Source organism: Aspergillus campestris, assembly GCF_002847485.1.
Source record: "Aspergillus campestris IBT 28561 chromosome Unknown P168scaffold_3, whole genome shotgun sequence".
Classification (NCBI taxonomy): Eukaryota; Fungi; Ascomycota; class Eurotiomycetes; order Eurotiales; family Aspergillaceae; genus Aspergillus; species Aspergillus campestris.
Window position 1 is genome coordinate 226,392 of NW_020194338.1, and position 24,653 is coordinate 251,044.

At 50.1% G+C, this 24,653-nt stretch overlaps 2 protein-coding genes across 2 annotated transcripts; both read left to right on the top strand.

Moving 5' to 3' along the window:
* Nucleotides 1-571: 571 nt before the first annotated feature.
* Nucleotides 572-5,623, top strand: P168DRAFT_295431 (ATP-binding cassette glutathione S-conjugate transporter YCF1; the record flags this gene model as incomplete). The annotated part of the gene is made up of 8 exons (XM_024838039.1): nucleotides 572-865; nucleotides 947-3,870; nucleotides 3,917-3,962; nucleotides 4,012-4,796; nucleotides 4,854-5,008; nucleotides 5,068-5,136; nucleotides 5,214-5,305; nucleotides 5,369-5,623. The coding sequence occupies 8 exons, from the start codon at nucleotides 572-574 to the stop codon at nucleotides 5,621-5,623; spliced, it is 4,620 nt and encodes a 1,539-aa protein (XP_024694817.1).
* Nucleotides 5,624-21,308: 15,685 nt separating this feature from the next.
* Nucleotides 21,309-23,945, top strand: P168DRAFT_248917 (uncharacterized protein). Its single transcript, XM_024834143.1, has 5 exons — nucleotides 21,309-21,670; nucleotides 21,728-21,929; nucleotides 21,984-22,424; nucleotides 22,477-22,656; nucleotides 22,713-23,945. Exons 1-5 carry the CDS (start codon nucleotides 21,578-21,580, stop codon nucleotides 23,468-23,470), a joined length of 1,674 nt encoding a protein of 557 aa, XP_024694818.1. The 5' UTR covers nucleotides 21,309-21,577; the 3' UTR covers nucleotides 23,471-23,945.
* The last annotated feature ends 708 nt before the right edge of the window (nucleotides 23,946-24,653 follow it).

The window sequence follows — 24,653 nt, forward strand, 5'->3', positions numbered from 1 at the left end:
CTACTTCGATATTCAGGACCATACAAGAATAAATTTACAATCTTTAGCTCAGTGAATCGCGATGCTAATGGACGGTTTAAAAAATATAGATAGTGTGGACGATCTTCCCCCAAAGTAGTATAAAAAACCATCGATGCCAAGACTGGAGCCTGCTTGAAAGACCGATGTCATACCTCACGATGACCAGAACTGATAGGCAAGAATGACTCGCATGTGCTTCGGTAAGAGTCCACATTAGACGCCAAAGAATCCAAAAGAATCAACAGCAATTACTAATGTCCTGGACCTGAAGAGCTCCCCCGATCGTCGGGAAAATCGCCTCGAACAAGCCCTGCTTATCCCCGAAGCTTTGGCCGTTGATTTAGTAAGCCGGCTGCAGCTAACGGCTAGTGCCGCCCTCGTTGTAGTGCTTTACTCGCTCCTACAAAAGATGTGAGACCCTCCGCCTTTTCTCCCTTCGCGTCCGCTCTTTTCTCTCTGGATTGATCAATGTCCTACCCCCTTCTCTCTTCTCCCTTTGCTCTCTGAAGTAGGTCATACAGACCAGGGATTTATGAACCCGGGGGGCATGATGGTGAATGGCAATTCCCAGGTGATCCTGGGAGATTCCCGCCCCGGATCGTTACCGTCGTCAACTCCCATCTCAGCATTCCAACCCCGCAAGCTACAGCCCTTTTGTGGCGATGTGGAAGGCTGGGGGCCTATCAGCCAGCTGCGATTCGACCTGACGCCATGCTTTCTTGACTTGACTTTGGCCATAGTGGGCCTGTGGGGGGTGCTGATGGGTGCCGGCGCGATCTGGTTCTTGTTCAGGAAGAAGATCCCCCAACCTGTATCGACGAACTGGCATTTCTTCGCCAAACTGGTATGTTCATGATCTTGTTCTGTTCGCGCGCATTTTTGGTCAGCAGGTGGACTGACGGGGACCGCGTTTTCTGGGTATCAGGCCGTACTCGCCGCCATTATCTTCACCACAGCCCTCGAAGCGGCGCTGCAAATCGAAACGTACTCGCGTGTGTGGTGGAATGATATCCGGTTTTGGAGCTCGATCTTGGTGCTGCTTTCACTGTGCGTGATCTTCACCGTTCAATACTATGAACACTGGAGAAGCCGACAGCCCAACGGGGTGGTTCTCTTCTACTGGCTGTTCTTCTGCGGCGCGTACGGCGTCAAACTGCGGTCGCTTGTCGATCGGCACGCCTGGGAGGATCGACTGCCATACTTTGTCAGCTTCAACGTGACCTTGGGACTGGCGCTGGTCGAGTTCGTCTTGGAATACTTGGTGCCGAAAAAGCAGAGCGACTACGATGCTCTGGGCGATGAGCATGAATGTCCCTACGAATATGCGGACATCTTCTCCGTACTGAACTTCAGCTGGATGACACCGATGATGAAGTTCGGATACACCAACTTCCTGACCCAGGATGATCTGTGGAATCTTCGCCCCGGCGACAGCACCCGCGCCACCGGAGGCAACCTGCAGGAGAGGTGGAACGAGGAACAGGAGAAGAAAAAGCCGTCCCTCTGGTTGGCTCTTTTCAAGGCCTTTGGGGGTCGCTATATGCAGGGTGCTATGATTAAATGCGGAAGTGATATGCTCGCCTTCATCCAGCCGCAGCTTTTGCGACTCCTCATTGAGTTCATCAACACGTACCGGACTCCCGAACCCGAGCCAGTGATCAGAGGTGTTGCCATCGCGATCGCCATGTTTGTCGTTTCGGTGACCCAGACGATGTGCCTCCACCAGTATTTCCAGAGGGCGTTTGACGCTGGCATGTACGTCAAGTCATCGTTGACGGCTATGATTTACGCCAAGTCCCTGAGGCTGTCGGGCGAGGGTCGCGCTTCGAAAACCACGGGCGACATTGTCAACCACATGGCGGTTGATCAGCAGCGATTGTCCGACCTGACTCAGTTTGGCATCCAGCTGTGGTCCGCGCCTTTCCAGATTACCCTCTGCATGCTGTCGCTCTATCAGCTCGTCGGACCGAGTATGTTCGCTGGTATTGGAGTGATGATCCTCATGGTTCCATTCAACGGAGCGATCGCGCGGATGATGAAAAAGCTCCAACTGACCCAGATGAAGAACAAGGACTCCAGGTCGCGTTTGATGACGGAGATCCTCAACAACATCAAGAGCATCAAACTCTATGCCTGGAACACGGCGTTCATGAACAAGCTCAACCACATCCGAAACGACCTCGAGCTGAACACTCTTCGCAAAATCGGAGCGACTCAATCAGTTGCCAACTTCACATGGCAGTCGACTCCTTTCCTTGTCTCCTGCTCCACCTTTACTGTCTACGTCCTCACGGATCCCCGGCCTCTGACCACCGCCGTGGTCTTCCCTGCCCTGACCCTCTTCAATCTTCTCACTTTCCCCCTGGCGATCCTGCCCATGGTTATCACCTCCATCATCGAGGCCTCGGTTGCCGTCAAGCGCTTGACGGAGTACCTCAATGCGGAAGAACTGCAGACCGACGCCGTGAAGTTTGAAGACCCCGTAGCTCACATGGGTGACGAGTCGGTGCGCATCTGCGATGCCTCGTTCACCTGGAACAGACATGAGCCCACCCCCGTGATCGAGAACATCGACTTCAGTGCCCGCAAGGGCGAACTCAGCTGTATCGTGGGTCGCGTCGGCGCCGGCAAGTCTTCTTTCCTGCAAGCGCTCCTGGGAGACCTGTGGAGGACCGAAGGTGAGGTCGTCGTGCGTGGCCGTGTCGCATACGTTGCGCAGTCGTCCTGGGTCATGAATGCCAGCGTTCGCGAGAACATTGTTTTCGGACATCGGTGGGACCCTGAGTTCTATGATCTCACTGTCAATGCGTGCGCTTTGCGTGACGACTTCAAATCCCTGCCGGACGGCGATCAAACAGAAGTCGGAGAGAGGGGCATCTCACTCTCCGGAGGACAAAAGGCCCGTTTGACGCTGGCGAGAGCCGTGTATGCCCGTGCCGATATCTACCTGCTCGACGACGTCCTCTCCGCGGTCGATCAACACGTGGGACGGCATCTCATCAACAAGGTCCTTGGCCGCGATGGTATTCTCAGCACCAAGACGAGGATCCTCGCAACGAACGCTATTCCGGTCCTCAAAGAGGCGGACTTTATCGGTTTACTACGCAACAAGACTATCATCGAAAAGGGTACCTACGAGCAGTTGATCGCCATGAAGGGCGAGATAGCCAACCTTATCCGTACGACCATGAACGATTCCGACGAGGATGAGGATTCGATCAGTGATGACCACGGCCTTGCTAGCCCAGAAAGCTCGGAATCCGCTACCGTCATCGATAACCCGGAGTCCGAGAACACGGATACAGACGAGGCTGAGCAGCAGTTGGGAACGATTGCTCCGATCAGAGTGGGTCAGCAACGGAGGGCCAGCGGCACGACCTTACGGCGTGCTAGCACGGCGACCTGGCACGGCCCTAGGCGCAAGATTTCGGATGAAGAAAATGTGTTGAAGACCAAGCAGTCCCAGGAAACTTCTCAGCAGGGTAAGGTGAAATGGAGCGTCTACGGCGAGTACGCCAAGAACAGCAATATTGTCGCGGTCGCTTTCTACATGCTCGCGCTCTTGGGTGCTCAGACGGCGCAAGTTGCCGGTAGTTTTTGGCTCAAGCATTGGACAGAGGAGAGCGAATTTCAGCTGCATCCTAATATTGGTAAATTTATCGGAGTCTATCTGGCATTCGGTTTTGGATCCTCCATCTTGGTCATTGTCCAGAACCTCATCCTATGGATCTTCTGCTCGATCGAGGCCTCCCGCAAGCTGCACGAGCGGATGGCTTTCTCGATCTTCCGTTCTCCCATGAGCTTTTTCGAGACTACGCCGTCTGGTCGCATTCTCAATCGGTTCTCCAGGTAAGTCTCATTGTTGCGTTATGGGGGCTGAGGTTAACGTTTTTAGCGATGTTTACCGAATTGATGAGGTACTTGCGCGCACGTTCAACATGGTATGTTCCGAAACCCTCCTTTGATGTCGATTGTTATTGACTTGGTCAGTTGTTTGGAAATTCCGCCAAAGCACTATTTACTATGCTGGTTATTGCATCTTCGACCCCCGCATTCATCCTATTGGTGATTCCCCTGGGGTATATCTATTTGAGCTATCAAAAGTACTATCTCCGGACGTCGCGAGAGTTGAAGCGTCTCGACAGTGTGTCGCGAAGCCCGATCTTTGCGCACTTCCAGGAGTCTCTTGGTGGTGTGTCGACTATTCGCGCATACCGACAGGAGGAGAGGTTCATCCTCGAGAACGAATGGCGCATGGATGCGAATCTCCGTGCATACTTTCCCTCGATCAGCGCGAACAGATGGTTGGCTGTCCGTTTGGAGTTCATTGGCTCGATCATTATCCTGGCTTCCGCGGTACTTTCAATCGTCTCCGTGGCGAGTGGCAGCGGACTATCTGCAGGCATGGTCGGTCTGGCAATGTCGTATGCGCTCCAGATCACCCAGTCCCTCAACTGGATCGTCCGACAGACAGTGGAAGTGGAAACGAACATCGTGTCGGTCGAACGTGTCCTCGAGTACGCCAGCCTCCCGAGTGAGGCACCCGAGGTGATCTTCAAGAACCGCCCGGCCATCGGCTGGCCGGCGCAAGGCGCCGTGTCCTTCAACAACTACAGCACCCGCTACAGGCCCGGATTGGACCTTGTGCTCCGCGACATCAACTTGGACATCAAGCCTCACGAGAAGATTGGCGTTGTTGGACGCACTGGTGCCGGAAAGAGCTCCCTTACGCTGGCGCTGTTCCGTCTCATCGAACCGACTGGGGGGAACATCAGGTAAGAATCATGCCCGATGTCTACCGTCGTGGATCCACTGGTACTGACGTCTCCTAGCATTGATAACCTAAATGTGTCTACGATTGGACTGTTCGACCTCCGAGGCCGTCTGGCTATCATCCCGCAGGACCCTGCCATGTTCGAGGGTACCATCCGAGACAATCTAGACCCGCGACACGTGCATGACGACACGGAACTTTGGAGCGTCCTCGGTGAGTTGGGCTCCTGCCACTGCATATGGAATTACGGTTGACTAACTTGTGCAATGCAGAGCATGCACGCCTGAAGGACCACGTTGCGCAGATGGACGGCCAGCTCGATGCCCGAGTCCAAGAAGGAGGTAAGCTATCCGATTCGCAAACCCTACGATGGCTGCTACGTAGTCGTCCGGCGGAAGCGGGATTAACACGATCACAGGATCCAACCTCAGCCAAGGCCAGCGCCAGCTAGTTTCGCTCGCGCGGGCGTTATTGACGCCTAGCAACATCCTTGTGCTAGACGAAGCAACGGTAAGTGCAACCATCACGCCCATCTCACCGAAAAGGCGTTTTTTACTAACGGTGACCATCCAGGCGGCGGTGGACGTGGAAACAGATGCGTTGTTGCAACGCACGTTACGCAGTAGCATCTTCTCGGAGCGCACCATCATCACGATCGCGCATCGCATCAACACGATCATCGACTCAGACCGCATCGTCGTACTCGACAAGGGGCGCGTGGTCGAGTTCGACACCCCCGCCGAGCTGATCAAGCAAGGCGGTAAATTTTACGAGCTAGTGCGCGAGGCCGGTCTACTCGACAGCGACGGAAGCGCGCCTGCACAGTGAGGAACTTGGAGCAAGTAACTTGCGGCACAGCCGATCGCAGCTGGCGTGCGGCTGGTGGGCGTGGATGTGGGATGGCTGGCTGGCTGGCTGGGCTCTGGGTCCGCCATGGTATGGCTCTCATGCAGCCAGGAACGTTCCCCGTCGATGTGCATGAGACGATGGGCGGGTTTGATTTGAACGATCCAGGATGGTCGTTCCTAAGAATCCTCCAAGCAGATGACAGGGAGAATCAGCAAGTGGGGAGGAAGGAGGGGGCGATGATCCAGGCCTCCCTCCACAATATTGCGAGGGGGCAAAAAAGAAGAGAAAGCAAAAGAAAAAGGAAAGAAAAAGAAAAAAGGGGGCGACTAACAATTCTGGGCCTGGTAATTGATAGGCCCATGGCGTTTGATGAGGATTCAATGATATACAACTTCCTACATGATTTGATTGGGGATTGATTCCATATCCCAGCCGTTTCGTTTCACATTGTCTGTCTATATTATATTATATCTGAAGCTACTCAACCTTGGTATGGTGATTATCTAGGCAAGATGATCGTGTATACCTAGACATTTTATCTTATTTGCCCCAAGCCCAATATTTAAGCGAAGACGCGCAGATAAAAAAAAAAAGTAAAGTACGGAAACAACCACACCAGCCAGGAAAATTTCCTCAAAAAGAAACGAAAAGAAGAAGCCTGGTTTTAATTTCCCTCCTGCGTTAGTATAGATATGTACGGAGTATAATAGCGGTCATCAACATGAGGTGTCAAAGAGTAGCGGTGTAGCGAGCATGGTCATCAAGGTCATCTTGCCAGGATTTTTCCCCCCCTTCTCTGCAGCCAAAGCGGTGCTTGCATGGAGGAGTTTTCCGGGTGTGAGTGAGGATAGTATATTATACTATTTAGGAGGGGGTTGGTTAGGGGGGGGGGGAGGGGCGTTGTTGTTGATTATCATGGGATTCTTATGTTAATGTTGATGTTGAATCTGATGCTGGTGCTGATATTATTGGAGGTATGAGGAGTAAGTGAGGAGTAATTGACAGGGGTGTGATATCAGCTGTGGCGACTGAGGGTTTTATCATATGTAAGTATGTATGCAGCAGCATCAGACAAATACATTCATTGCTTCAGAGTAAGATTTGTACCCCGCGGTTGGTCTATATCTTATACTGATCTAGAGTCGAGTCCACTGTACAGAGTATCTCACATGCACGCAGAGATATAGACATGCTTCAATGCCATGGTCATGGAGGAGTCGGAGGCCAGGAACCCTGCTGATGCCAATAGACATGAGGGGAGATGGGAACTGTCGGGATGATATTACTTCTTCTTGTTGGCGGGGAAGAGGAGAGTAGAGAGGGGTATGCAGTCAGGTTTTCCTTTTCCTCTTGTCTTTTTCTTTTTTTCATTGCTTTTGGTGGAAGAGACTGGGTCATTGTGTTTAGAATATCCTGGTTGTATTCAGGTTGTGTTTGAGGCGATGCATCATCTTGTCTATCTATTCTGCATGTGGTGGAGAGAGTGTTCTCATTGCGTTGTCTATATGATAGACTCTTTTTGACACCGTGATTGGGATAGTGTATTCTATATATTAAAGCCCTTCCACATAGTCAGTTAGTCAATAGTCAATAGTAGGGATGCACGTATATCCATTCAAGATAGATCTTCACTGTTTCACCATCTAGACAATCCTCCACATTGAGATAAACATAGGCATCTAATGAACTGATAATATAACCCTGAAGTATGCATTAGAAACCAGCATAGTCCCTACACTGTATATAATATACAATACCAACGCAGCATCATCATCATCAGAAAGCTGTTCATACCCTAGGATATGGTTCAAACAAAACCAGTCAACAAGAAGCACGTCCGTTTCACTGTTGAACACACAGCGAGATACCTCAATCAAACCAACACAGCAATCTATTGATATGGCCAGCCACGGATGCACTGCCTAGCTCAAACCAGTTCAAACCAGCAATGACAATCCTGGATAACTGTTATTCGTCCGGGCAGGTCCACACGCCAGTCTGCTTTATGCGTCGTTGAGAGGAATGCAGAGTATGCTATGTGAAGCGCTTAAGTGGAATTTCCTCGCTGTCAGAGCTAGTCCCAGGCCAGACTATACGAGACAAGACGAGAAGAGATACCCAGACCCGTGGAATTGTATTACCTCGCAGCTGGTGCGCATGATGCGACTATACGATATTCGTCCATCTTTCACTGGATGGATGTTATTGTAGTATATTCCTAGTATTTTTTTTTTTTTCAAGTTAAAACAGCAACATCAAGGTACTTCTCTAGGTACCTATTTAGATGCCCAGTATTTACTCCATGCTGATATTAAGAAGATGTAGATACCACTGTAAGGGGCGGAGAACAGTACCAAGTTGGGTAAATATTCCCGGATGTCATCAAATTTCCCAGGCTGCATGACGGCCGTTTTCAGCACGTGGCTTGTCTTTCTCTCCTTTTCTCCCCTTTTTATATGCGAAATACTAATCTGTATTTCTTGAATGTTGGGAGTTAGAGAATATACTATTCTATTGAATGAAAGATAAGAGTGTTAATTTTCGGTTATGCAGTGTTGTTTCCCGGATTTGTTCCGATGGGATATATATATGTATCTCTCTCTCTATGGGGGTATAGCAACAGGTACTCCACATCTACTCCGTACACTAAATACTATCACTTTGTATCCTCTTAGATATAGATATAAACGCAATAGGCAACAGTCAAGCAATATATTCTATATTATTCCACTACTAAACAATGACAAATACTTCTAAGCCCAGTCTATCACACTATCACATCCACTATACACCAAGTTATAAACAGACCCCTTGCGTCTGTCAACGACGCCCGCGCAGGACACGTCGACGATCATGAACGAGAGAGGGGTGTATCGCATGGTAAATAAAGGCATAGTGTCATGATCTCAAGGAAATTATTCCCTAAGTGAACGGGTACCGGCCTTGTTGTTCCCCCCCCGGCGTATATCAGGGTCTAAATTGCTATGGTGGATACTACATAGGGAGAAGTATTTCCCTACTTGCACTGTCCTGCATTCTCTATGCCATAACCATCGCATTAAGTGCGTGATAATGCAGCCTGGAGGAACGCGATCGGTTCCGATTGGCAGGAGGGAAGGGGGAAGAGGCTGTAAATGATCTTCGACAGGGTGTGAGTCTAGAGAGAGGGGCGCTGTAGACAAACGAACAAACGCCCATGCAGGCCGCGGAGAAGGGGAATGCGATGATAGAAATAGCGGGGGCCGCTATATGATTGACAAATTGACAAGACAAGACGAACATGATCTGCCTATATAGTCAACGTAAATCAAATCCCAAAGAGCGACCGATTAGCCACATTTAGCAGAGGCGAAGGAATTAAAGTATCGAGGTTAGATAGTCAAGTTGATCTCCTTGATTCGCATGCATTACCGTCCAGAATATATCCTGGTGATCGGGATTGAAATCTGGATCACCCCGCCAGGTTTAACTAGTTCTGGAGGAACGTACATCGATGGCACATAACGAACAGGACTAGTGTGTGATGACGGACGCGGAAGCGTCAAGATAAGGTAGATGGGTTGATTCCACCCCCTCTCTCAGTCGATGGGAAGTTAGGAAACGGGATCCGGACGGGGCCTCTTTCAATTTTGAGCTTCGTGCAGAGGGAACTGCTCGACATGATGTTTGTATTGAAAAGTCGAAGAACAGGATTTTGTCATGATAGCGTCGAAGGTAAATAGTGAGGGGAGACACCCGGCACTTTAAACTCAGCAGTAGCTTGCCGTCCAAGTGCCTGTTCGAATCCGGCAGTCTGAGTTGCCCGACCGGTCTAGACGCTGTCCTGCGCGAGTTAGTACACCTTCGAACCAAAAGGGGAGAAGAACACGCGAAAACCTGATCGAACAATTCCATCGTCCTGGATAAACAAACGTCAGTCCAGCGTCAGTGAGAGTCAACAATTTGCTACATTGGCACAACTTCCGCACGTACGATGATTCCACACAGCCACCCACCTTGACTTAAGTAACTACCCACACACCAAAGCAGCAACTACTGTACCAAGTCCGAATCAAGATTAACCCAACGCTCAGGCCTACTGACTCGCACTGACGTAATAAGGTATAATCCACCGCGGCAATCGGGATAAAGACCTCGAGTCGATCCGTCTCCGGAATATCAAGCGCAAGTATCCGTATATAGTAGTACTCCTTGGTCGGATGGACCAGGGAATCACCCAGGAGTGGTCGTACTACATGGCCGGCCCCTTAGATCTCAAACACGGTCGACTGTCTCTGCAGGGTCCCCCGAGGAATCTCTTCCAGGATTACCGTGGGAGAGATCTCTGTCTCTCCACTGACGCACAGTAGCGCCCTGGATCAGAGGCCAGCTGGCAGGAACAGCCCTTCCGGCGAACATCCGTGGATCATCTCGTCTATTTGACCCGTGTCTGGTCCGTCTGATGGAGGGGAAGAAGTACTGTTTTCAAATTGATCCCACAGAGTAAAAAGTGGCTTGTCCTGTAAGCAGGCAACGAGAGCACGGCATTCAGTCAAGACATCAGTCTACAAATAGTTACAAACAGACAGCCATAACGGTTGACTGTGAATATGACCAAGTCATACGCAGAAACTTTGGCCACCCATTCCCTAGCGATACTAAATCGGACAGTCCGACAATAAACAATCGATGGATCCATCACCAGGACGAGCGCATACTCAAACAGGAAAGAGGAGGAAGACGAGGAGGCAAATACCTAATCAAATACCCTCCTAAGCTAGTCCCTCGACGGTGGGTTACAAACGACAAAAGCACCGGCCGAGCAAATCCTGCCACACCACCTTACCTAGGAGGATCGTGACGAACCAATTGTCCATCGTAGGCGGTTGACCGATGATCGACCAGGGACAACAACAACAACACCAACACAGACAAGGATTTTGTGGCAGCAACCGGCCAAACACCGAGTGCGAGTTACTCTCGTGGTTGAACCCTCGGCAAATAGAGTTAGTCCGCTGTTCAGCGTAAGGGGCTTCCGGTCTAGTCTCCAGTGGCGTCTTCGTTGAGGAAGGGCAGGAAGTTATCTGTCAGTGTCAGTGTCAAGTCAGGCTGTCAGATTCAACAGTCATGCCATCGTAACATCGGCTGAACTGTGGGGTGGGAAGAAGAAACCAAGACCAACGATCTTTATAGGATCTAGGGTTCAGGGTTAGAGCCAGCAAAGTGTCCTGCCAAACAGGGAAATCACCACAACAATCATGGAGGTGAAAAAGGCGGTGGGATCCTGATATCATCAGATCCGCACAACCACATAACAACTAATATAATATAGTGAGACGGAAAAATAAAAATAAAACCTTGCAGAAAATCTAAATAGATGAAAATAGATAAATTAGAAAGCGAAAAATAGAGAACTCCACGATACTGCGTCCCAGTTACCAGGGTATCCCTCCCAGAGATATCCCCATGTAAGTCCATGATTGGGTAGATCGCCCCTCTTTACTCTCCCATCATCGATTATGTACATACGTGCATACAGAAAAAAACAAAACGATCCACAACCCGGCAAGAAAACTGTATTACCCGCGCGACATGGATATACCAGGTAAGAGGAAAAGTCAGTTCGAGGCGGACATCCACTCATCCTCCACACACAGACACGCTTCTGCAGAATCCAAGCGGACGGAGCGGCCGGATTGTAAGTGCCGGGTGGAGACACGACTCGGATTTCTCTTGCGAGGGTAAAAAAGCGAATGAATGGGAAAGCGGAAGCGAGAGGAGAGAGTGGGAGGATTGTTACATATCATATCTGACTCTCATTGTGGTGGGACTGTCCGTTGATGTTCGCTCGCACATTCCTCGGCCTTTGCTCAGCAATTCCCCTCTCTCTGGAGTCTGGTGGCTCGTTTTGCCGCCCCTCTCCTCCCCTCTTTCGAAACAACCGACATATGGGGGAGGTGGGGAGCGCGTCCTAGGCTAACTTGTAACTTGTAACTTGTAACATATCGGCAACCTTGCAGTGGCGGATCGGACCCAATCGAATCATACTCTCGGTTCTACCGCTATCCGCGATGCGCTTGCCAATTCAGGCTTTCTTCTCGAGTGTCCACAGAATCGGTGGGGAGGAAGCCATTAGTTAGTGGTGTTACTTCGTCAGGCGGCTCGAGCCGTCTGGTGCGATGGGTCGAAAGATAGATCCATAGATAGGCGAGATGCTAGGGAACTGAAGGGGTCTACCATGTTCGTTTTTGAACAACACATACCTTCCTGCGTCTGCCCGTTCGAACCGGTTCGAACGATTGATGTCCGCGGTTCCATGGTTCAAGGGTCAGATGGTGTTCCCGCTGAGTTTGGTTCCATGGTACGATTTGTGCGGGTGGATGTCGTGTTCCCGCGAGGAAATCCACATATGGGGCGGAGAGTGGTCTCCCGCGGTTTGCTAGATGAGCAGACTCCTATACTTTTACCCCGCCATTCATCGTACCTAGTCCGTATCTACCATGGAGGGCGTGTCTCCCATAGAAACCACGTCTACCAGGAGACATTTGACCCGAAAGATCTGTCCGGACAATACTATTGTAGTATCATCACATCATAACCACCAGTATAAACAGACTCAGCCAGCCTCGATCTCTGCAGGGCTCGGCCCGGTCGGAAAGTGGCCCCGACCCTCTACCTATCCACCCTCCCCAGAGATGAAGTCCGCCATCAATTGACAAGTAACACGGAATCGGGGAAGAGAAAGCCTATCTGGATCTCGACAAGGAAGTTCCCTTTGGATCTGCCGCCTCGCTTATGTACTCCGTATGTAGCGATGTTGATAACGGGTTGGCGCGCATCATGCATGCATGCATGGTACTTACTTGGTCGTTTAGACGGTTGGTTTCGAGCGTCTTTCGGCGGTCGTTATGTAATGAGAGCAACAAATTCTGTATCAGATATTAGTCTTCACTTCTGTATTGAACTAGATCCGCCCGTCCGACTCGTGACGAAGAAAATCGACGATCGGAAACATAATCTTAACCAAAAGGGTCGGAATCAATCCATATTAGGAGTAAGTCTCGAGTAAGTCTCTGTTTCAGGGTCATAACCAATTCATTGTTGGCCTAAGATCCTACGTAGCATGCACCGGTCCCCGGATTCTCCACTCCGATGCAGGCGGGCGGGTAAGAAGGACCAACCTCATCATCATCAACGAGCTTCACCGACTGATGTGCAATGTGCAATCTTCACGCAAAAAGACTCCGAGAGTCGTGAGGGTGTGGTTGAGGGGCGTATTTGGGGATTCCCCGGTTGATTCCGCAGTGGTCAACATAATCAATATAGGATATTAATGATGAGCCTGACGAATATCTTTAATATATGTCGCATCACGACATTGGTTTGACATAGAGACAGACTCAGTGATCCAAAGGGATCTGTCGAGTGGCTCACATCTGAAGCGTAGTGCTCTGCCACGGTGCAGGGGATCCCTCCCATCAACCTGGAACCTGGTCCAAAGTCCCTGATGAGAAACTGTTCTCCGGGATCGCCAGGTGGAGGATAAAGCGAACCACCCAGGGTCGAAAGAACAAGGAACCTTCAGAAAGGGAAGGGGGGCGGCGCAGTGGGTTGGTACTTTGGGGGTCCAGGGCCCCTCGCGGGAGACAGTCCCGGGGCATGGGGCGCTTGCTTAGTTAAGGATGATACCCAGTCATTCCGTCCTTCTGTCGCACACGAACCCCGATCCAGGAAACCCAGATCTATTCTTCACCCGTCGTAGGAAGATGGAGTGATATCAACCAATGATCGGGACGATCTCTCGATTAGAAAAATGGGGCATCATCATCGCGACAGGGGGTAAGTGTATGAGAAGGAAGGTGGAGGTTCTGGACCTACCTTAGTACTTACTACTAACCTAGTCGTAGTACTTAGTAGTAAGTACTACTCCGTACTAAGGTAGCTGAAAGACTGACAGGGCCTTTTGAGCTTAGCGCTGGGGACGTTCGGACCGCTGTCGCCGGCCCGTCATCCGCGACCGAAAGGATGTGGGGCGGTGAAAGCCCCAGGCGGTCTTTGACAGATGATCACTGGCTACTTTTCTGCCCAATCTGAGCCACTCGTTGGGCTTTTCATGCCCGGTCTTATTCTAATGATACATTTGTCTCAAGTAACCGATATTATACCTAGGATAGGTAAGGTACCTATGGTTGAAGATAGGAGAACCTCATCCAGATAATTCTCCTAGCGAGATCAGCTGATTCCCCCCCTATTCGACTCCGTAATCAAATAGAATTTACCAAAGGTACGGTACACGCTGGGGGGTCCCGTGTGGGCCTGTGGGGGATGGTCGATGGCACTAGACTGCCCCTAACATCTTGGTCATCAACTAGCTTCTCTGCTAAACTCAACGATGGACAAATATGGAACACCCGGGAGCCAATGGTCTGGCTGGTCCCTCCCTACTGAGAACAAGGTACCTTTTGATATTGGACGATTTTCTCTCCCGATCCTTCCAGCAAGGGCTTTGACTACCCTGTTCCTGGCAAAATTTCCTCTCTGGTACTCCCTGGCTCACGCGGGCTACGCCTCATCTCACCATATCAGATGTCTCAACCGGACCATGACGTCTCCCCCACCGGGTGGCTACGATCTCCTGCATACTAAAAAACAAGCGTCGATTGTTGCACCAAGTCCTGCATTTCAACCCGTCATAGAACCTACCATGATAGGAACACACACCGTACAATGCAATAGATGATCCCTCAACATCTCAGCCTCGCTGACACCTGTAACACCGTAGCACGAAGGAATCTGCGCCCGGACAGGAACCTATTTCCGGATCGTCAATGTCTACTCACCGACGTCAAAGAGCGAGCAAGGTCGTTACCTGTCGAGCTTCAACCTAAAATGAACAGAACTCGCTTACCATTCCCTACCTTGGTATGTACTCCATATTTAGGGACCATCCACCCCTTACCTAGTAGGGCCTACGGTGGATATCTCTCCGAGTCCCCAGTTCCGCCGAGGCAACAGAGCGACACCGTGCTCGGTCCTCAGGTTTACCTTTGATGGCACCGCGGCACCACAGCCGTCCAACTTTCCATCCAGGTGGGAAAGGGCCCGTTCCTCGTGATGGGACGCCATTCCCCCTTCGCGACCATCCCGACGGGTCTTCCGTACTTTGGGGTCGAATAGGGAGGCGCCGGATGACGAATGGTGATCGGATATTGAGATGGTCGTGTTATCCCTCCTATCCGGGGCTTCTGGGCGTCTTATCCTACTACTCAATCTGGTAATGGTCAATCCCAACTACGAGGATAGTATTAGCTAGTGTCACCCGGGCCCCCTTTGCCTCGCTCTCCCGGGTCTGCTCCCCCCCTTCGAACGAGCTAACAGTGACAATTCTAGTCCGCGAGCGGCTAATTGGAATAAACCAGGCAACACCCCCGAGACTTTTGACGTGCGGCTTGGACCCAATGATCGTGTCAAATACCATCTTTAATCGGATCCTCCACTCCTTTCGTCACGAAGGGGTCCACTCTCCCTCCTTCATCTTCCCCAAACCAAACCAACCCAAACCCAAACCCGAACTACCACCCTCAGCCTGAGGAAATCTCCAGAAAGTAATGATCCCCGATATACTCCCCTACTTCTATTTTAGGCAGGAGTCGACCCAGCAAACAGGTAAAGGTGGGGGACAAAGGAGGTGGGGCAGGGGTTGTGGGCGGGGCGGTAACCGCGGAACATTCACTAATAGGCTGTGTCTTGAATTAGAATATCCTAGCCATGGCATTAAGGAGGGAGCTTTCTAATCATCATCAACCATCAACTTACCCCGACCAACGGTTGACAGCCTACGACATGAATCATTAGCCTAGAATAGGGAAAATGAAATCCTGTCAGCTGTCATTGTCATCATCAATCACCCGTTGATACTACCATTGTAACCCCATCTCCAATACCCAGGCACAAAGGTACCTAGGTACCTACGTAGTCAACCTCCTACACAAAGATGCATCTGCACAATGCAACCTACCCCAACAAACGAACAAACGGACCAACCCCATCGTGCCCTCCAGACCGACTCCCAAAGATCGATATAATATCGTGGCGGTGAAGCCCTCACCGTGTCGATTCTGCCTGCCCTCCCCTGACATTGACCAGTGGCAGTACACTATCTACACCGTTTGATGCAAGCCGTGGAACTTAAAGAATTGCCTTCTTCTTCTTTCCATGCCACGTTGTCGGTGCCATGGTTGGTACTGACTGAAGTGCATACATTAGTTAGATCTAGGGTTAGACTCCGTACATATGTATGTATGTAGTACCGCCTAACTGATAAGGTCTACAGTACCGTTGATACCTTCCTACGAGAGACACCGGAGTAATAAGAGGTTCGTCATCAGCGGTAAGAGATATAATAATAATAATATTATTATTTCTATATTTTCTTCGAAAAATAAATAAACAATAATCAAAAATAAATAAAACAGCAAACACAACGAGACCCCCAAGCCCAGGCACGTTTGATGCGCACCAGACGATCACACAGCGCCTAACAGAGAGACAAAAGCAATAATCAGTTAGAAAGGGGGCGATACGATTACGGAGGGAGGCACCAAGTCACCTGGTTTTAGGGCACGGCTTGGCGACTCCTGTCACCTGAGACCCCCTCAGCCCAGAGGGGGGGGGGGGCACAAACGGTTCGCAAGGGCGGTCCTGGGGTTATTACAGGAGACCCGCTAAGACAATAACTAGGGAGTGTGATAGTGACTGACTGACTAATTATGGTGATGATGCTGGGAAAAGGTACGATGTAGTATTGGGGGGTGAGACTATCCCAAACCAATTCAATCCAATTAGACTGTGGTAGTCAATGATGTTGGAGAGGAACAAAGGACTCACTAAGTTAGGGCCTGGTTCTCCTCTTTGGGGGGTTTGGAGGGTGGACGGATGATAACCATTTTAGCTTCCAGAAAGGGGCAATGCAGTTCTTGTTCTTTTATTTTTGTTTCTAATTTGTACTTTTTTTAATTAGATTTTTATTCTAGATTACATGATGTTGAGGTCACCATCTCGAGAGGTACGTACCTACAGACTAAGAGTATGTCAGGGTGTCAAGGTGTCAAGGTGTCAAGTTCAAGAATTGTTTCAGGGCAAATAAGTCAGGAGTGACGCCTGTCAGACTCCATCTTACCTTATCGAGACGACCGGAAGTCTGGGTCGAACGATGATCCCCGCGGAGATTTTCCCTGTGTTTTAGTAGGTGGTAAAATACTGTCTTTCCCCATTCTTCCCCACTGTTAATATGCTGATAGGATAATATACACACACACACACATATATATATATCGGACTTCATATATCTATCTATGTTTTGCATCGTTGCACGAAATCTGACATTTCCACAGCAGCAAAAGCAAAAGAAAGACAAATATATACAATACATTAACAATATAGAGAGACATTGTGGAATTTCAGCTCGGCGTTAAAAATCTGCACTCCAGCAAACAGACATCGTACTTTTGATAGAACTAAGTTGAACTATTAGAAAGTAATGCAGTTCAATTACCACACTTTCTCGTGTCGTTGAGTTGACCTTTGGGAACAGTCCCCTGACTACAAAGAAGGTGTCGTGTCGTAAGAGTATAGAGTTAGAATGACAAATCTCCTCCCCATCTGAAGCTAGGATCGGGGGAGGTCGATTCTCGGGACTCGGTGACACGGCGCTGGGACGCCCCGATCTGAGAATGTACGTAAAATAGAAAGGGAGGGCCTCTCGTCGCACTTTATTTAATCCAAAGGATCGGGTAACGGGGGGAACTAGACCGCGAAGCCAGGCTGCATCGGCCCTTCTTCATGATGTTCCGTATGCTTCAGGGGGGAGGCCGAAAGGGAGGGGGGCAAGAGATCAAGGCGCAGTGGCGGACTCAACTCCACTTTTTGTTTCTCTTTCTCAACCTCGCATACAACCTTGGAAGGCTGGCTGGTGTGTGTGAGTGCGTGAGAGTTTTGAGGCTTGAGTCCTAGCGAACGGAATGGAGGGAGCTTTGATCCGCCCGCGCCGGTCCTTTGCTGGGCTAAGCCGGGGTGGGATTAGGGTAAGGGCCATCGCTCATCACCACTGTGACACTGTCAAACAACCTCCCTCCTGTTTTGGGTTGGGTCTAACGCGATGGATGTTAGGTTAGTGTTTTGGTTGTATAGGGGGGATTGTTTCTTTGTTCTTCTGGTATTATTATTATCATCATTATTGGTATCATTATTGTGAGCATGAGTCGTGGGAGTGTGGTACGGAGGACTCACTGTGGTTTCATCGTCGAACTGCCGATACCGTTGACAAATCTGTAGTATACCAACTGCAAGAAAATGACAGCCTGTCCATCTGCATATCAGTATAAACTCACCCAGACAGCCAAGCGCCCTCCGATCAAAACCAAACAACCATGATCCCAGCAACCTGGGCCTGCACAGGCCTCTTCACGATCGCCCTGTGACAGTTCCAACCCCCTAGACCTCTCTCCAGCTTCCTATTGGACTCAACGACTCTGACGCTTGGAGTAAAGTACCTAGCCTTCCCTAGTCGCCCACTGGTCCCGGGGCACATTTGCGAGATCCGCCGATGATCGAGTCCGGGGCCCTTGCCCTGGTTCACTTTAGGGGGACCATCGCAATTTCTTCCGCTTCACTTCCCTTCTCCCACGACGCAATTACTCGCAACCATGTCCCTCTTTGATACTAGCCGCGTACTTTTGTCCTTTTGGTCGGCGGTGATGATTATGATTGTCGTCGTTATGCTCGAATAGGGTCATTGCTGCTATTGCCAGTCCCAGTTAAAGTAGGTAGCAAAGTCGGGAGATTCCCAGACCTTAATGACTATCCCTCTCCTACGGAGGACCCTACCGTGACTAATTATACTCCACGGTTCAAAAGGTCGGGCGCTGCCGCCGTCGATCCAAGGAAATAAGGTGGAAATAGGAATGAGGGACCAATCGACTCGACCGAGTACTTAGTTATGGGGCCCGGACTAGGGCTCGACCTCTGTCAGGTGACAATGGCGGTGACTCGGCGAGACCGACCTCGATCGTCGGCTAAGTATTGGTACAATGGATGCATATACATTTTTGTTTATTATTTTTGGCTTCTGCCGTGTGTACGGAGTACTCAGCTATGATACGTAGATAGGTACGTAGTGCGTACCTCATGGGCTGTGTATGTGTGGTTTAAGGAGGCAGGAGAGAAAACGTGACAATGCTATGGAGAACCAAGCGGATAGGCTGCATGTCGTTCGTCTCAAGATGTATTGCGTGTAACTACCTAGATAGGTATTATACTTCAGAGTTTCTTTATCCTACGGCGTACTCCGTAGTAAACGGACACCCTTTCTTATTCTACTCCAACCCAAAGTAAGCGTAACCTGACGATGCTGCGTCCAGTGCGTGCATGTCGAGGCATCCGGATACCCTGAGGCTCGCCGTCCCTGGATTTGAGGATTTCCACTTGGTCTGTGTTTCGCGTTGTACCAATTCGCTGCAAGCCATCCCGGGGTTGGTAGATTAACGGCGTCCATAGTCCTCATCGTCCATGATCCCCGAAATTAGTCACGACAGAGGGCTCTTTGTGTCGTCAGGCATCAGTCATCAATATGGTTGTCGATATTAAGCTATCGACCTTTAGGGCGGGGTTAGATGACAAGAAACGAAACAGGACAAAGCAAAAAGAAAAGTAGATCAATAAAGATCAATAAATAAACAAACGGATGAAAATAAAGGTACCTCCGAGTAGATCCTGATCCCTCTGAACATGGAGTGTTTTGACAGGGAATGACTTGCCTCCTGGAATTATATCATAATTGCTCCGACCAGAAGGCTCATTCCTGTTCTGGCGACTTTGAAGAGCGTTTAGAAAAGAAGAGAAAAAAAAAATAAAAACAAAATAAAAAGACAGAAAGAAAAATAAAATAGATTAGACCAACAGCTAAATCAGTCAATCGAAAAAGAAACACGAACGGAAAAAGCAAACTGAATCCTTGCTGACAAACTGATACTTGGCTTCTGTTCATCCAGAGTTAGACATAAAACCCGCAGTGGCGAAGATTCAAATTCGCCTGCAAGTCTCTGATCATGTTTATTCTCTATTAATTACTCTCTACGGTTCATGTGGTGACAAGACAGAATCAAATAGCATGGTACTTCTGACAGGCAGAAGCAACCGATCGTGAAATACTCTACACTTAAAATACTCTAATCCGAATAATATAAGATAATCAAACTGCAGATCAATCGTTCCCTCCGGACGGTGGAGAACCAATTATCGACACGCCATCGCGAGGACTCTGGACGGTCTTTTGCCCCCGAATAAAGCCTGGGGTTCTTAAGGGACTAGTTGGTCTCCAGTGTTGGGTCAAAGACCAAAAGGAGGTACTTTGAACCCCGCTGGAGACGATCGACAAGAGTACTTTTACATAAATAATATAATATAATAAATATGATAATAATAATAATAATAATCATCATAATAATAATTATAAATTAAACTAAATAAATACTATTTTATCTAAAATCAAAAAATAAATAAATCAAAACATCATATTATAATCCTTCCAGACCAAGAAAATAATAATCAAATAATCCCAGACTACTGCAAATGGACCCTCTCGTTGTTTCTCTTCCGACTCTCAAGGATTAACCCTGATCCTCGATATCATTTGGATATCGAGGTTACCGAATCGGGGGGAGCGTTCGACTGTCTGCCCCAGAGGAGGGGCGCTTGTTGTACTGAGATCCTAATCTCGATCCATCATTCTTCGTGCAGCTTCGCAGATTTGCCAAAAGTCCAGTCTTTCTCATTTTTCATTATTGTTTGGTGCATTTTCTCTGATCACCCTCATTTAACAGTTCCCCCCCCCCCCCTCGATCGTTGGTTTTTATAAAGACCTCATTCTTCCTTATCACTTGCAAACCACTCTTCTTTCTTCTTTCTTCTCCATCGTGATCAGACTTCTCTCCTGATACTTGGTGTTGAGGTTCTATAAAATCCTCCGTTCGATCTAGACCCGACTCCCTCTCTCCCCTTCTATCAATCTCCAGTGATACTATAATTATATCCTTCCCCCCCATCCCACTCGTTGGTCTACTTCTTCTCTCTCTTGTCCTCCAAGGCTTGTCCTATACACTCAACCCCCGTTGGTGTCACCATCCCAACCCCACTCTCGCCCACTACTACCTACCCTCTCCCCTCCCGTTTACTTTCCATCCCGAATTCAAACAAAGAAGTCACCCGCCAGGGCTTCTCATTCGCGCCCAACCCCGTTGTCTCTCAACCCTCCACTTAGTATCCATTTCAGTGTGCCATCTGCGGCTGCCAGCAGATTCTCCTGCAGCCTCACTCTTTGGATTCCCGCAAGCGCCGTCCTTGGTCTCTCCCCCAAGACTCTCGTGGCGCTCTGACCCTCACCACCCTTTCTACCTGTGAGTACGAACAGCCTATCCCCGGTGTACCATCCCGAGACATGTTGTTTGCTTTGCCTGGATGGGATTTGATGGCCGGGTCAGCCGAGTCGAGTGACCGCACAATGGCGGGGTGTTGGTTTGATCTGCATGTCTCAATCTGTTTATATCCTCCCCTCGCCCAGACGACCTCTTGCGCTCTCCACTCCCCCCCCCTGGTCAAGGATCTTCTTCTGCAATTTTCCAGAGTGGAACGAGAAGCTAACCCACGATTGTTGGCGTAGCCCTATCGCTGGTCCAGTAGCGGTGCGTTATTTGAAACCACTGGGCGTTCGTCCAAGGTCATTAGAAGAACAACAACTCTGCTGGTGTCTCGAACGAGTACAAATTACCAGCCCATCCTCACTGAAGACCTCACGGTTTTCTCTATGCTCTGCGCGTTCCACACGGCTCTGTCCTCAGCGCTATAGATCTATACAACCCTTCCGGTCTATATTCTCTTGCATACATAACCTCAATCGTCATGGTTCTCAGTGCGTCTGTCTCCACGACAGGGGCGGTCAAGAGACCCTCTTCTGCTCTGCAGGATGACTGTTTGGGCTGGGAGAATGCTCCGGTGAGTGAAGGTCCCATCCTCGGCGCTGCGCAGAGCTGACTCGAGGACCGCAATCAGCCCATGGGTGTCTCCACCTCTTCCTTCAACGTCCCTTATTCCCACTATGCCATGATCTACCTCGACAACATGGGTAAGCTCAAGGTGTCCGAGTCTGCTTCTATTCGGGAGCAGAATGGCACTGTCTTCTCGTCCGACGTGCGCACCAAGTTCCTGGAGATCCTGGGTGCAAAGGTCGGCTACCAGAAGCCTCTGATACGCCGTAAGTCTGACCCACACCCTCAAGCTGAACGCACCTACTCACCACGTCATATAGGATCCTCTGGCATGGGTGCATCTGAATATGGTTATGCTTACCCCAGCGACATGTCGCATTACCGACACGGCAAGCGCCGCAAGGCTTCCGCCCACGACCCGGCCCTGGAGATCTCTTTTACCGAACCCTTTTCGGATCCCGTGGAAGAGCTTCCCGCTTGCTCTGCCACCAACATGACAGGGCTCGAGATCGGCGACACCGAAAAGGTTCTGGAGTACTACGAGAACGCCCTCAAGCACTTCCAACAACTCAACTGCCGGCAAATCGCCAAAGCATTCATCAAGTTCATCGAGCCCCGGAAACAAGTCAAGCACCCGTACAACGGAGGTCGACCCCGGGCTGGCGCCCCTCCTGGCGAGAAAGGCGACCCAGAGAAGACCAAGCCCGAGTGGTGGCCTGCCGGTGTGGTCCACAAGGAGCCCGACCACCTCAAGAAAGACCGTAAGCATTTTGACCTCTTCTGTTTCAGAGTACACCACTGACAGCAACCCAGAGCGTATTCGCCTTTTGATTCACATTGTTCGCAAGCTGGGGCGGTTCAACATCACCCCCGATAAGCTCCAAGAGGTTGCGCACGACGCCAAGAGACAACTGAAGCCGAACAAGATGGAGGTTCTCGATGAGATCTTCCGCGTACGACGGTTGGAAGAGCGATACGAACGGGGCGAAGTCGGTATGTGTTTTAGTGACCCATCAGAACAAGAGCCAGAATTAACCCAATACCCCTAGATGCCACCACCATGGTCTACGTTCTCAACCGGGACACCAACGCCAAGGGCGACAAGGACTCGGACACAGTTAGCGAAGCGGATCAAAGAGCTGATATGGATGAGCTCGACGATGTCGATGATGGATTCTTGACGCCCTCCACATCGGCCGAGCAAACGACTTCATTCGCCTCCATGGACAGCATGGCCATGCCTAGCCAAGGCCGGTCAATGCACATGGGAGGTGACCGAAACCAAATGTTCCCGTACTCCGAGTCGCTCAGTTTTGGCGAGCAGCCCAGAACCGACCGATCATACTACCATGCCACCCCGGAGTACTCGGACGAGTACCCATCGCATCCGATGATTAAAGCGTCTCCCAACTCATCGCTGATTAGTCCCAACGAGGCTGCCTTTGATTATTTGGCCCCTCCCTTTCCCGCCTCCACGGCAGGGGAGCAGATGGTATCCTCGACCCGCCCGGTGTCCGTCCCCATGCAACATCCCGTGAGCCACTATGATGCCTGGACGCCATCTTACCGACAGAACGTCTTCAACCCCATGGGCTACGGTGCTGCCAACCAAACGCTGCACCAGCCTTCCATGTACCAAATGCCCATGACGTCCGCTTCCCACGCTTCAGACCTGCCAGCCGGGAACGGCCTTCCTGACATGCGCGGCGACAAGATCGAAGATCTCCACCCCAAGGGACCTTCCTTCCGCGGGGGCCATCTGGGCCACCCTCACATGATGGCGGCGCACCATCCCACCGCAGCCTAGGTGCAACCAACCCATTGACGACACTCCGGAAGGCATAGCGACCTGACCTTGAACGACGCGCATGATATGTATGACTGAGCGATAGACTTCATTATTTTGTCCACTAGCGGGAAGTTCTGCCTTATTCTCCAGAACCTGCCATCTTTTTTGCCGGGGCGCCCAGCGACTTAATCCACCTTGCGATGCATTAGCCCCTTCCCACCGCTATATATATATTGATCTATTTCTGTTTCTGTTTTGTTTTTGTTTCTTTTCTTTTTCTTTTTGTTTCCATGCTCTTCGATTCGACTATATATTTTTGCCCTCATATATATTGCACCTGTTGCACAAGAAAAAAAGAAGCCGGCGGTGATGGGCCCCCCCCCTGGACGGATGTATGCTGCTAATGTGTTGTTATGATTTGTTTATATTTCCTTTGTTTTGTTTGTTGAGCAATTGGGCGTGATTGATAGACGATGTCTTGTGGATAGTGGAGTAATTGTTAGATTCAAAATATAAATATTTATATATACTGCTTTCCTTAACCTTCTAATATTGCTCCTGTAGACAATGAATTTGAAAATTGAGCACCGGGAAATAATAGCCAGTGGAGTATATGACTGATATCCCTACAAGAAATGTCGTCGCCTCAGGTTGATGACCGGGCGGTCAAGACCAGCAATAATATGCAGTCTTGGCGCGCGGCAGCGGCGCTTGCGCTTCGCAGGACGAGGCCGGTCCGCTGACACAGCACAGCATCCCCAACTCAACAAACACCGGACAAAGAGCGACATATCTCCTCAATTCTCCGCAACTCTCGTGTCCGTGAATCGTGAAGGGACTGGATCGGTGTTCCATCCCATTGCTGAGCTACCCAAGCTACGGATCTATTCGTCCATCTACATTGCCCTCGCGTCTTCGACAGCTCTGCTCAGAGGGGAAGAGCTCTCCCCCACTCCATCGGCTCGAACGTTGCGGATCTGCCTTCAACACCGACGCTTCAGTCCATTGCAACCATCGATCGGAATCACCTTGTCGAGTCGCTTTCCAAATCCTTGAGAGGAACCCACAGAATCGGTAGCCAATACCTGCGCGCAAAGGTACCACGCCATCGTCCTTCCGTCGTCCCCATGCATACTCCATCGTTATTTCTCCCATCCTTTGTTCTATCTTCCGATGGCTCGCCTTCTGCTTCTACGGTGTC